The sequence below is a fragment of the Punica granatum genome, chromosome 6 (assembly GCF_007655135.1).
Source record: "Punica granatum isolate Tunisia-2019 chromosome 6, ASM765513v2, whole genome shotgun sequence".
Taxonomy (NCBI): domain Eukaryota; kingdom Viridiplantae; phylum Streptophyta; class Magnoliopsida; order Myrtales; family Lythraceae; genus Punica; species Punica granatum.
Genome location: NC_045132.1, coordinates 15,794,230 through 15,808,505, shown reverse-complemented (window position 1 = coordinate 15,808,505; position 14,276 = coordinate 15,794,230). Strand labels below are relative to the sequence as shown.

The following is a 14,276-nucleotide window of genomic DNA, read 5'->3' as shown; positions in this document are numbered from 1 at the left end:
TTGTCCTCAACCTTCCACCTCGTGCCGCTTTAGTACTATCGTCACCTTTTCGTCTGCGTCCGTTAACGGAAAAACTAATATGGGACCAAATTCGCAAATAGGTAAAGTTTGAGGACGGGAAAGATAAAAAAATAAAATTTGAGGATGAAATTGTCAAAAATGCCAAAGATATATTTGATAATATAATTTAAATTATGAACGGAGATTAGTGGAGATCATATTAGAAATAATCAAATATAGCATATGTAATAAAGCTAAAATAATTTCAAAATAATATATTATAATGAGTTTGACTCCGAAGCTGCTCGCACTCTCATCACGGGTCCCTGCCCTGGTCTAGAGCCCGTCCCACCGGAATTGTGATAAGAGACAATCAAATCCCTCTAGGAGAGATTGGCAAGTTGTTGTCCGATGCACACACATGTACTGATTGAATGGCGAGAAAGGCTTTGAGCCTTCCCCTCTACATGCACGCCTACTACAACCAATCTCTAGCTGGTATCAAAGGACCCGTTTTGGATGATATTACTGGAGACTTCATGCCCCGTCATTATATAACTTAATTTTTCTCCTTGAACTCGAGGCTTCGACCACCCAAAGTACAGCAAACGGCAGCGTTTCGTTAAACCCCTTTACCCTAAAGCCCTCCTCTCCCCCGTCGTCTCGTCTCGTCTCATTCTTCCCCCCAACGATCGGCGGAAAACCTGAACCCCAGAAGCGGCGGAGATGGGGAGGTCGCGAAGAAAATACAAGAATTCGAGACCGAAAGTCCGGGTGGGGCTCCCGAAGAAGAACCCTAGGATCGTCAAACCCGCTTTTAACCTCCCCCCCAAGCTCCGCTCCCTCCTCCAAGAATCCGTCTCCGACGCCGCCGGCGGAGTCAAGTGGGACGAAAAGGGTACTGTCATCAAGAACTACAAGTCCTTTGGCGTCGTCTCTAACCCTAACCTGCTCGGAGTCCGGTCCCGCACCTCCCACATCGTCGAGAGCGACTCTCTCCAGGTCCCGCCCCCTCAGCCGTTGGATGTATCCGACGCCGGTGTCTCGGAGTTTGAGCCTATCGACTCCGGCAGCGATCTGGAAGAAGACGGTTAGTTTTCTACTCCCATGGCAATTCCATAGTGTTAAAAACTTTTGAAGATTAGGCGATGCTCAGCTGCTGCAGTCATCCTTGAGTTTTGATGAGGGAAATTGATGTTAGAAAAGTCAGTATTTATCTTATCTTCTGCCATACCAACTCATTAGCTTATCGTAAAATGATGGTAGAAATTCGGTATTTTTGCTCATACTCAATGTAATGATCAATACACACCTCAAACCGATTAGTTCAGGGGCGACGTCAATGCAGTTGGTCGTATAATTGCCTGATGTGGGAAAGATCTTTTCGACTTACCGTGGAATGAGATAGAATTGGAGTCGCTTTGCAAGAATGGATTCGTAATGCCAAAACATTTTCTCGTAGAAATGTTGGAATTATGCTGGAATTGAAAATTAATGGGATTTGCCTAGAATTCAGACTTTTCCAACCCAATATTTGAAGTTCAGACTTTTGTGATTCTTGTTGGGAAAAATCTTGGGTTCTTCCAAATTTAGAAGGAAAGGAATATGTGTGGCTATTAGTGAGATTTATCGGCAGTTTTACTTGTAGCCTATTTAGAATTAATTCTTGCTAGGAATGATTTCAATTCAAGTCGTGTAGGAGAAAAAGGAAGATCCTTTGCCTTCTAATCTCTTATCGAAGTACATGTTGAGGATCATCCTATTCTTTTCTCGTAGATATTGCAACAAGTTCACATCTTTGAATCTCATGAACATAGAATATATAGTCATTTATATATGTACCAAATGAAGTATTCATTGTTTGAATACTACGCATGTTGATTTGATATTTTGAAATTCCATGTTGTACTAACGTACACTGGAAGTAGGGTAGTTCCCCAATCCATCTAGAAATATTTTGGGGGTTGGAAACAGATATTATGTGATGAATTTTGAGTTGAATAAAACAAACTGGAATGAGTTGAATTGATTTCATTACTTGCAAAATTGATACCAAATGGGATGTTCAATAATCAAGTAAACTTACTCCACATATTGGACAGAATAAAGATAATAGTTTCAGACCTTACTTTTGGACAAAGACGATTGTTTCTACCATTTGCTGTGCGCAACTTATAGCCTGCATTGGCAAGAAAGAGTTACAAACAATTCTTCGGATGATTAATTGATAAAGTCCAGTTGGTTTCACTCTTTAAAAGTATAGGACAGACATGTATGTATCATTGAATTAATGTGATGAATCTTCTATTTCTCTGCTTTTGGAGCTATCAAGATTGATCTAGTTCTGTTGACACAAGGAGTCACTGTTTGCTAAAATTATTTGATGTTGGTAATGACCGTAACGTACAAGTTTCCAGCGGTTGCTGTTTTTGTTTTTATTCCTTTTTTTATTTAATAAAAAAGTTTAGGATGCAGTTTTATTCTTCCATGCCCCATAGAAGCCTATAACCTATGGAGCGTAGATACTGCTCTCTGATTTTGGAATTATAGAAAGCATATTCTTTTGACTATGGAATAGTACTGAGCATTTCTCTGCTTTTCATTGAGGTGATGATTCTACAATTTAGTTGGTCCACTTATGCCCCGTTTAGTACAGTAGCATCACAAGGAAGTTGAATGGAATAACTTACAAATTACTGTATCACGGGCGATGCTGTTTAGTTATTGAGCATGTGAGATATTTATCACAGTATCATGCTGGTTTGTTTCGATAACTATTCCATAATGTGGGTGAACAGATCTGAAATCAGCCCTGGGGAAGAAGCGAAGGGATGGGAAGTCTGCACCTTTGCAGCCACTTACAGCAATGCAGCGCTTCCACGTTGGCCGATTGATTGAGAAACATGGGGATGACTATCAGGTCGGTCATGTGTATATGTCAACGTCTGTTTTAAGTTTACTCTCCTCATTTGCAACACATGCAGTGTTCCTAAGTATCTGTCTGTGGTTTTTCAGTTTACTCCTCATTTGCAACACATGCAGTGTTCCTAAGTATCTGTCTGTGGTTTTTCAGGCAATGTTCATGGATATAAAGCTGAACACGATGCAACATACGGTTGCTACATTGAAGAAGCTATGTGAAAGATTTCACAAGCATAAGAACAGAAATCCTGTGATAGTGTCCCGTTAAGAATTGGCCACTTTTCTTGGATGGTAGTTATGATATCATTTGTCGTTTAAGCGGCGACTGCCGAGTTTATGTAATTTTTCAAGGTTATTTTTATGCAGTTTTGTGACTGGAACTCCTTGTACTTTGAAACAGCTGATCTATACATCAATCTTCTGCTTGAATGCAAAGAGTTGTTCATTAACACAATGCAGTAAGTATGACCAGTTGCATTGTTTTCTTTTTCTAATGACTTTAGCATCAAGAGGACCCACTATTGCACGCACAAAAATAAATAGTATCAATAGAGGATACAATACAATGACGTACGCCCTTACTTGGTAATTAAGAGATTTTAGATTCGATACAGTGAGATTACTTGTAATTCTTATGAGTTGTTAAGATTTTTATTTCATTGTACAGATTAATGGGTTTCTTTTGTAACATGAAAAAATAAATAAATAAATAAATAACAGGAAGAAAAAGTACGTAGTTGAAGAAAAGGAAAAACTAATTTGCAAGGAAAAGGATTCATGATTCAGATATAATTACCCAAAGCCCTTCTTTGATCATTGCAGAATTGCATAAATTATTAATTGTCAAACAACTAAATTCACAATGTAATGTTGACACTAATACAGTTTTACTTGTCTAACAAGCAACAGCGATATATACAGGATTGCGTTACCAAAACTTTATTCCATCATCATCACAGGAAGAAAATGAGCTTCAACTGATATTAAACCAAAGATTGAAAGCGTGCACAACAGCGGCCCGCAATCAAATGGCAAACAAAAGTTTTCGTGGCTCAAAATCAGACTTATAACGAGAGAAAGCATTGCGTTTCCGCTGATCAGACGCCCATAAATGCTCGGCACTGGAATTCCCAGTGCTCCTTCACCTGTCGGATCCTTTCGACCCTCTCTGATTGAAGCCGCTCCTCCCAGTATTCGGGACAACTGTTCTCAAAGTATTCATTGCAGCAAAATGAATCAGTAAGCAAATGAATTAGACAATGAAAGCATAATACTTAACATATGAACATGAATTATTGAATAGGTTAATTTTTTGTGATATCAGACCTTCTAGAAAGCAATATGTTAAGCTCTTCCAAATGCACGGCGCCTTCATAGACTCCTGCCTGTAGTAATCAATCCAAAGAAGACAATCAATAGTTAATTTTACGAAATAAAAAGTTTATATACAAAACCATGCCAAAGTTCATCTCATATGCAGATGGGTGCCAACTTTTTAGGCAATCCACCGAGTCTAGCATCATAAAATGATTGCCTCTGAATTCTTTCAATGCTGAATAATAATAATTTCTCGAAGGAATTGAAGTCAATCAAATAGAGATTCAAATGACTGCAGGTAACATATTAGCACCTCACGGCATAAAGGGCATTTCTCTTTGTGGCCTGCAGCTTTCAGTCCGTCAACGATGGTCACAGATGCAGCAGAGCAAGCACACATGTAGCAAAAGATATGGCCGCAAGTGAGAGAAACTGGATCAAACACAGTATCCTGTTTTTAATGGCAAAAGTTGATCAGTAATCATGTTTCATCTGGTAAATGTTTTCATTACCCACTTGAGTCTTGAACAATGAGATGATGCATGACCATGGAAAAGGTATATAATAATAAGTTTAATTCTCAATAACTGTTCCCGGTTTCTGCACTGTGTCTCAACCCGAAAGATGCAGAAAAATGAGGAAAGCACTGTATAAGATGATAGTTCCTTGGATGTTTTACAGTCCAACATTGTCTTACAAGGATCAAACGATATAATACGTCTTTTCCTATTTGGTATCACTTTTCAAAAGAAAAGCAATAATATAAAATGTTTCTTCCATTTTCCTACACTAAATGTGTTGTGAGGTAGGTTACTTCGATATATAGCATTTCACGGAAGTTTCAGGTATGTGCCATCATGAATATAATCTTTGAAAAATGGTACAATAGAAAACTTACCAAGCAAATTGAACAAGTCAAGTCAATGTCAAGCTTGATGGAATCGAAAACTTCACAAGATAGTGATGGTTTTCCGTCAGTGAATACGAGCGAGCAACCCTCGAAAAGTGCGGGGGCCTTCCTCGAGTTCATCTTGGTTTCTCTCATATTTATATGAAAAGCCATGAGCTCGCTCAACCATGGGGATTGGAGGATCTCGATGTGCATGCTCTGGGCATGAGACCTGAAGGCCTGTCCTTGAGTAGACAGATGGATCTACACCGAATAAACGACCGTCAGAAGGGATATCAGTCAAAGAATTGATTGGTTAAAAGCCTTAGCGATCAGAGAGGCCAAACAGCATATATCAACAGTGAAATACTGCTTCTATCACGTGTAACTCTAGCTCGACAAGTGCAGACAGAGCTTAGAAGGGGACAAAACAGAGACAAGACCACATGAATAATCAAAGATTGGAAATAAAATTAGCAGACTGAAGCAAAGCTCAACGAACGAATTGCCCAAAGCGCTCACATCTTGACAATAGTACTAAACATACATAATTCCTAATCACCATGCATGATAGATAACGAGCACCTTGTCATATTTCTTTAGGATTTTCCGGATAGCAATTGCATTGATCAGTGCATAAGCAACAAGATCCTTCCCTTCTTGTATGAGAGCGACGTGATTTCCTTGGGGCTTTCCTTTCATCCACATGAAGTACTTCTGGAAGCCCGAAGCAAGGTGCAACTCCAGCAGCTTCCTAGCCCGGTCATTGAAGCACCCCACGACCACCGACATCTCTTGAAGAAGAGAAGGGAAGAAGGTCCCATCACACACTGCTCAGCCATGACAAAATTTCACGGTTACATATGCGCAAACGATTACATTCCGAATGGTTCAATCAGCTCTATGAACTTGATACCACCGACTGAAAACATTGATAACAGCAGAGAAAATTACCCTTGGTGAAGAAGAAATGGATTTGTCAGAGAGAAGTATACACTCTCTGTGGGACTTTGTAAAGAAACAAGAAAAACCAGTTCCGTGGAACCTGTAAACAATGATCAATGTATTCAAACGAACAATACGTCGTAAAACCAACACCAACACGAAACCCGTCACCCGAGCCTGCCTTGTCTACCACCAACCCACAATTTGGTTATCAGCTAAGGAAAGAAGAAGCTGCCCTTCATGATCATGATGAAAGAACCCCATCTCCAGGGAACCCCATCTCCAGGGAATGCCAAAATCAAAACAAACAAACTCATCGCAAGAGACACGACCCGCCTCACACACCGAAACACATTCCATGAAATTTCCCCGACAGAAAGATCAGAGCAACGACATTTTAATAAATTCCAGAGTCTTTCACCCATACGAGAAAACAAGAACAGAACAAGAACGAGGGAGGAAATCAATTTAGGATTCTGCCAACCTGGGCATAGCTGAGGACAGACATGGCCATCGGTGGGAGACTTGGATTCATCGCAAAGGCCCATCATCTGAGACTGACAAGGGAAGTCCCTTCTCCGGCACCTCTTCAAGATCTTCTTCAGCTTCTTCAGGCCGACCCCGGGGAGCTTCTTCTTCTCGTCCTGGGCCTGCATGAACTCCTGGTACTTCTTGCAGAACTTCATCCTCAACCTCGACCAGTCCCCAAGATTCTTCGACGAAATCAAGAACCCAACAAGAACAGGAACCCAAAACGCCAAATGTACAAACAAGAGACACACGACGCGATCCGATTTTACAAGAACAGAGGTTGCTGTGTAACTGTTCATGGGATATGGACGGCGCCACGGGAGATTGTGCCTTTTTATATTATTGGGAGAAGGAGAAAGAGAAGGTGGCTATGGGATTTGATCCTGCGACAGAAATTGTCAAAATTTTCAATTTACCGGAAATTTCTCGTGCGGAGAAGAACCCCAATACCGTGGCTGGGTGACGTGACGTGCTTCAATGGCATTGGCCTCTTTCACGTCTCCCCCCGTTCCTTTGATTTCCCTCCCATGGTGAATCACTTCCAGAGACCACGTCTTTCCACGTTACCACAAATTTCAGACGATCCGGTCAATTTATTTATACGAATGGTGTACGTACGGCATCTTCCATGCAATCTCAAACTACGGATTTGACCGAGATATGGCTTCGGCCCTTCCTTAAAATTCTCTTGGATCAAATATAACGATTATTACGTATTTCGTAAATCATCTTTATCGCCGTCGTCATTTTTTTATTTTTTTTCAAAATTATTCATTTGTCGTGAAATTTTCCTTGAAGCATCAATAATTATTGTCGATGGATCAGTGACTAACTAATCTTGAAGCGTGAAAGTTGCACGAGCACTAGTGATTTTTCGAATTTTTAACAATCCGTTGATACGGAGTCTGGATAAGAATATGTTTACAAACTTCATATTTTATATAAGAAAAGCACATAATTATATTTTTAATAAATATGTATATAGAAAGTAATGGATAAAATTCCTAAAATCCTTTATGAGTAGAATAAGGGACCTCTATGAGAGGAAGAATTTTTAATGCAGTGCTCAATACGTCGATTCCAGATCAAAAGGTTTTGGATTCAATTCTCACCAGTGGGATGCATGTGCCTCTTTATTTCGTTTAATTTTTGTTTTATCTTCATACTAAGCCCATAGACTTTCCTTATAACCGAAAAAAATGGATGTAATCGGTCTGCTTTGATAGTAGGAATCTTAAGCTTTGTTCTTCAAATAAATTATCTTCATGCTTCTAATTGACCTTTAATTAATTTGTCTACCATCCCAATATTTAAAATTCATCTCATCAAATTACTTCAATTATATCTTGTGTGCTCCCATTGAGAGGATTTTAGTTCACAATTCCGATCATTTGTCATAAGATATCGAAAGAGAATATATATACACTAAAAACTAAGAATGAATGTCTACCACGTGAAGATTCAAAGAAAAAAAATTATTATTTGTTGAATTTTTGGGGAGTAGAAAAATTTTTAAATTCAATCTTCGACAAAAAATATTTTAAATTTAATTAATGAAGGTTGGATAAGATATAAGAAAAATATAGTTGCACATTTTATTATGTAATATCATCTAGCATCCGTTTATATGTGTGTGTGTGTGTGTGTGTATGTATAGGAAGAGTTTAATTTCATAAAATTAGCTGCCAGTGCAGATTCGTGATTTCATTCTCTAATTCAAGATTGTCACCTCCTTTTTCTAGGCATCTTCAACAACATCTTTCATCTTCATCTTGACCAGGGGATGAGACCACGCTTTCGAGTAGAAAAATTAAATTTATAGCTGAGATAAGTTTATTTAAAATATCGATTGATTTTTACATAATATTACGTATTTTAAAAATGTCAATTATATGAATAGAACTATGTCCCCATATACTCATTCCGTATATATAGAGTATATTATTTATATATTTGTATCTTTACATTTTGAATTATTATATTATATTACTTTGCGAAGCACCTATCATGTTGTATCAAGCACAAAATGTACCTCGCCAAAACCAAAATCTAATTCAATAATTACAATTGATTTTCAATATAATATTATATACTTTAGTTAACAAATTAATGGAATTAACTCATTTAATGAAACTTTCTAATTATTGAATTATATGTGTACTGTACATTTAAACAAACTTGAATATCCAATTGAAAATACTTACATTTTTCTAGCATTTATGGGTGATATCTAAAAAACTTATAGTTTATTGGTTATACTTTGTTATTATATTATAAGGCATATGGAAACAATACCCGAAAAAATAATTAAAGTAATACCAATTTGCAATGAAAAAGGAAAAGAGATAAAAATAAAAAGAAGAAATTATGTACTTTTATATGTGTATATATATATATATATACATATTTTTTTGTGTGAACCATGGTATTTGAAAGTCTAATGGTCCCCGATTAATTAAATTCGAGTTGAATCAGCCCGCTAAGAGTAAAGCTCTCCAAATTTAAAATTTTCACCATTCGCAAGACTTGTTTGAACCAACCCTTTATACGTATATATATATATTTTAATATTACAATCTCACAATACTTATTCTAGCTAGCTACGGATATACCCCTTTGTAACAGTAGAGAAAACTACAGGTTTACTTCTTTTTAAATTTACTCACTTTTCTATTTTAGTTTTTTTTCTAATTTTCTTAATTATTTACGACAAAATAACTTAAAATATTTATTTGTTTACCCTTTTCCTTTGTCTCTGTTAAGTTTTGTCTCGACCTTTATTTACTGTTTTGTTCATATCCTTCTGTAATCTTTTTACTAGAAAAGAAAATCAATTTTGGTTCTCAATAGTCTTAATTCTTTTTTTTTCTCGTTAGTTTTGGCTCATTATTTTGTTCCTTTTAGTCCTATCGGTTAACTTTTCATAAAGAATAATGGCCTATTATACCTTGAAATAAAATTATTTAAAATTAAAATAAATGAAATGAAAATGAAAATAAATAAAAGGAAGTTTGTGAACTTACTAGATATATATATATATATATATATATATATGTGTGTGTGTGTGTGTGTATAGGCAATCTGGAATGGGTGATGGTAATAATTAAAAATAAGGTAAATTGTACTGGTAGTTCAAAATGTTTTATAAATGTTTCATTATGATCCAAAAATAATTTTTCGCTACATGATGGTACAAAATGTTTCAAAATTGTGTCATGATGGTACAAACCGTCAACTCGAGCTTGACACCGTCAAACCGACGCTGACGTGGCTTCTACGTGTCACCTCCTTGCTGCCGTGGACGAAAAATTTTAAATAATTCTAAAATTTTAAAAATTTAAAAACTTTTAAAAATAATTCTAAAAATAATTTTAAACTTTTAAACTTTTAAACTTTTAATTTAAAATTTAAATTTAAAATTTAAAATATTTTTTATTATTTCAAATTAAAAATAATTTTAATATTAAATTTAAAATTTTTTATAAATTTATTTTATAAATTTTTATAAAATTATTTTTAAAAATACAAAAAAATGTTTTTTTAAAAAAATATTTTTATTTTTTTTCAAAATTTTGTATTCTTTTTTGTATTTTTTAATTATTTTTTGTATTTTTATTGGACTTTTTAAAATTTTATTTTCTGTTAAATGACGCAGCGCACTATGATTGATTCTACGTAACAAAAGTGATATATAGGACGCTCCACGTCTGCAAAATATTAATAGTGTTAGGGCCAATTGACGGTTTGTACCATCATGAAATAATTTTGAAACATTTTGTACCATCATGTAGCGAAAAAAAATTTTTAAACTATAATGAAATATTTATAAAATATTTTGGACCACAGTGCAATTTATCCTTAAAAATAGGATGGTGCTACTTGAGAGGAAGAGAGGTGACAGTTGACGCCAATGTTGGACACCAATGCTTTAAGGTCACCGGAGGCCTACAAATCTATCGCCATTTGTCTTCAAAAACTGCGAACCCTCGATGTCACAGGTTGCATCATGGGGCATCATAAGCTAGCTTAGAATGTCCAATTTTTTATTACGATTTACAGAAATTGAGATAACGGACGAATTTTTGTTGTAGCTGATGAAGTGTTTCTTTGTCCTCATGTGAATCTAAAGTCAACTTGGTCTCTTGACCAAATATTTCATATGTGACATCCTATAATTGATGAGATAAGAACAAATTAATGAACCTAAAAAAAGACAACAAAATTAATGTACCTATAAAAAAGACAACAAAATTAATGCAGTGCAACACAAAAGCCAATTTACGCCAATTAATTTTTGTAAGCATATTTACCATGTATATTTAATTGAGTTCAATGTTTTGTAAGCATATTTACCATGTATATTTAATTGAGTTCAATGTTTTAGCCATATAGAAGAAAAGCCACACATAAACATGGCTTGATCAAAGTGATTCAGTTCTTATTCCGCTTAAATTAGATCTCAACCTCGAGTCATCGTGGATGCAAAAAATTTTATACCATGGGAGTTTTATCTCTTAATGGGTCGACTCGGCTCGACTGAATTAGTCAGAATCAATTAAATTTCCGGATATCAAGATTTACATCCAAAAAAAAGAGCCACATCAAAATTGGTATCATCATTTTGTAACTAATTTCATTAGTAAAATCACCAATAATGGTTTATTGAAGCTATTACACATTTATTCTTCTTAAATAAGGTGTTAGGTTCGAATTTTATGAATAAAGAAAATCATTGACTAGAAGAACCTTACCTCTTATAGGCACACCGATTCGAATTGGATTAGTCGAGGCCTATTGAATCTTCGAATACTAATGCACACAACAAAAAAAAAACAAGTAAAACCATGTATTTGAGGATATCACTGGCCATTGGACAACAAAGCAGTTCAAAGAAATTCCATATAGAAATTATAATGTCGATGTTTTCGAATACGATCAATTCACGTTTCCGTTAAGTCTGATCCGTTATGATCGAAAAAAATAAATGATACAAATATAATAGTGTCATGAGTTCACATATTTAGGGCAAATTAACGAATGTGATTATTTTATTCCTATATTTTAATGATAATGGGGTTATATCAAGGCGTCACCAAATTTTCCAAGGCAATCCACAGGTGAGGTGTGCATGACAACTCAGACAGAGGTTTGGATAACCGCACGTCTAGCTGTTAATCGAGAGAAATTGATGCGATATGAGATGGTGCGATGTTTTACAAAATCTCGTCACTCGAGCGATGTCGCTTTCCCGCCACGTGAGATGAGGTGGGTGGATGGAAAAAGCAATACAATATTCTACTGCTCGCACCGAAGCGATAAATATAAGAGATCTGCGGCGGGAAATTAAAGGGCCAAAAGGAACTCCACCACTTGAGTTTGCCCCTTAGTTTCACACTTATTACGGTATTGCCCCTCGGAACAAAATAAGGAAACTATTATTAGAGATCGGGGAGTGGCACTTCTGTTATTTCTTGCGAGATCCAGGGCTTTTTACAAAAGTGTCCTGGCTCTGTTGCTTGTCCTGCACGGTAGCACCGGCAGCATATATTTCCCCCTAAAAATTTTATAATAATAGCATTAGGATATATCCATACTTGGTCCATTTAACAGGATAATTCCACGTGAACACTTGGTAAGCTTATAAGACGGGTGAAACCGATAACATAAACCGTGTCGGTAATTTGATGAAAAATACTCTCAACTTCAAATTTAAGATGATTTAAACTTGAGTCGTCTCGACCAAGGGATCACATAAGTCGATAACATTTTCCATGCTTTTTTTTTCCTCTTTTTTCTTTTGATGTGAGCCATGATATTCGAAAATCTAATTGAATCACGACTAATTCAGCTGAGTCTGATCGACCCAATAAGGGGTAAAGCTCTCCCAACGTGAATTTTCTACATTCACAAGGATTCGAATTTGAAATATTATTTAAACGGAACAAGTATCAAACCGCTTGAATCAGAACACATTGGTTTTCTTTTCCTTTTTTAGGCGAATGTTTTCGCCCTTTCTATATCTAGCATTAAATGAGTAATAGATTAGTCGTTAGCTGATGAACCTCGAATCCATATGACCTTGTTTGCTGTTTTCAGCATGCTCCCATGATCTTTTTAGGAAAATCCATGTTTGCAAAAAATTGTTACTTTTCAGCCAAAAGAAAGAAGAAAAGAAAAATAATTCTATGCTCATTTCGTTCCGTTTATTAAAAGCTTGCGATAATATCAATTCAAAATGTTTGAAAATTTAGCTACCGAAAAAAAAGAAGGTTTGAAAATTTCCATTGATATTGATATTGATGGTATGTTTATCTCAAGAAATACGAACTCAAAAGAAACCAAGATCGAGATGTCAAACTCTGGCCAGCTATATAAATTGATTGTTGATACTCTAATATATATGTATAGGGTCATACGTGTGAACTCTGATATTTGGCATCCATCATGACCTCTAATTTTTCTAACTTTCCTAATACAATGTGGGGAAAATATTCTTAGCTAGCCTGGCTAAGAGTCGATAGATGGATGATATACCTCGACATACTTTTTGGATAGTGCTCGCAGTTGCAAATGACAAACTGAATTCTCATATGTGGACGGTCCACTGTCGTTTTCTTAATGTTGCTATGCCGTGTTGATCGATCCAATCCAAACATAATTTCCAAATTTCACCAATCACATGGAACATTAATAAAATTTCCAGGCACCAAGTTTCGTTTTGGCATGAATGGAGTGGGATCAAGTTTGCATCCACGTTTGATGGACATAAGCAATCGTATTTCATTAGGATAAATCGAGATATTCTCAGTTTATTAATTATGACTATTTTTTTTTATTGTTCCTACCCTTCCTACCTTTCCTACCATTCCAAACAACAGCGTACACATAGCATGCACAAGCATCAACTTGCCCTGATTATAAAACGTTTTCGGGGAATTCCAAACTCATATACTTTCTAATTCTCAACTACACTCTCTACGCGCTTTTGTTTTTCTCTTTTGTAATTAATTTATTAATTTTCTGTCGCTTTTCGAATGAAGATTCTATTTGGCTTCGTCTGTTTTGCATTTGTTGGGCTGGTGGCACATGTATGTCGAGCAAAAGGCCGACCATGATGATCTTTCGACTGCCGAAGATTATAACGTAGATTCTTCATAGTGCGCTCATGTTAATCTCAATGTCCCCATATCGAGAAAGAAAAAAGTTATCATTTGGTGCGTGATTTGACTGATATATATACATAACCTAAGTTAAAAATCCTCACAATTAATAATTAATTAATCTTTTGCTATAAAAGATGCTTCTCTCTTTTGCTGCTAAGCAAAATATTTTAACCGTTCTTTCAACTTTCACATGAACACAAAGGGTATCTTTGGAAGTCAGGTTAATAATAAGAATCATGATGAATTCTATTGATATTTAATGTCCCAATCTAGTGTTTGGGATATATTTACGTTTGGGATTGGAATATGAGACCGAATGACAAATGTGCCCTTATATTATCATTTTTAGAAAATTTTCTAAAATAAAAATATTTTTTGAATTTTTTTTTTAAAAGAGGAGCACAATCAAACCACACTTTGTCCCAATTCTAGCCGCCACCACCCCTACAATCACGCCTGGGCGACGGCAACTGGAACCGAGACACCACCGTCATAGAATTTGCCCCAGC

The 14,276-nt window shown here is 35.9% G+C and overlaps 2 protein-coding genes across 2 annotated transcripts; one reads left to right on the top strand and one right to left on the bottom strand.

Moving 5' to 3' along the window:
* The first annotated feature begins 595 nt into the window (after positions 1 to 595).
* Positions 596 to 3,371, top strand: LOC116211387 (nucleolar protein 16-like). The gene is made up of 3 exons (XM_031545749.1): positions 596 to 1,090; positions 2,799 to 2,920; positions 3,074 to 3,371. The coding sequence occupies exons 1-3, from the start codon at positions 727 to 729 to the stop codon at positions 3,188 to 3,190; spliced, it is 603 nt and encodes a 200-aa protein (XP_031401609.1). The 5' UTR covers positions 596 to 726; the 3' UTR covers positions 3,191 to 3,371.
* Positions 3,372 to 3,703: 332 nt separating this feature from the next.
* Positions 3,704 to 6,950, bottom strand: LOC116211386 (probable E3 ubiquitin-protein ligase BAH1-like 1). The gene is made up of 6 exons (XM_031545748.1): positions 6,558 to 6,950; positions 5,714 to 5,958; positions 5,138 to 5,392; positions 4,553 to 4,690; positions 4,249 to 4,307; positions 3,704 to 4,125 (listed from the first exon to the last, which is right to left on the bottom strand). The coding sequence occupies exons 1-6, from the start codon at positions 6,901 to 6,903 to the stop codon at positions 4,020 to 4,022; spliced, it is 1,149 nt and encodes a 382-aa protein (XP_031401608.1). The 5' UTR covers positions 6,904 to 6,950; the 3' UTR covers positions 3,704 to 4,019.
* Between the last annotated feature and the right edge of the window lie 7,326 nt (positions 6,951 to 14,276).

Bases quoted from the DNA above. Each gene is read 5' to 3' on its own strand.
- LOC116211387 (XM_031545749.1), top strand. From the start codon at position 727: ATGGGGAGGTCGCGAAGAAAATACAAGAATTCGAGACCGAAAGTCCGG. The intron at 1,091-2,798 runs GTTAGTTTTCTA...GTGGGTGAACAG, and splicing joins CAGCGATCTGGAAGAAGACG to ATCTGAAATCAGCCCTGGGG. The intron at 2,921-3,073 runs GTCGGTCATGTG...GTGGTTTTTCAG, and splicing joins AACATGGGGATGACTATCAG to GCAATGTTCATGGATATAAA.
- LOC116211386 (XM_031545748.1), bottom strand. From the start codon at position 6,903: ATGAACAGTTACACAGCAACCTCTGTTCTTGTAAAATCGGATCGCGTC. The intron at 5,959-6,557 runs GTTGGCAGAATC...ATGGCTGAGCAG, and splicing joins CTGTCCTCAGCTATGCCCAG to TGTGTGATGGGACCTTCTTC. The intron at 4,308-4,552 runs GTGCTAATATGT...TGATTACTACAG, and splicing joins AATGCCCTTTATGCCGTGAG to GCAGGAGTCTATGAAGGCGC.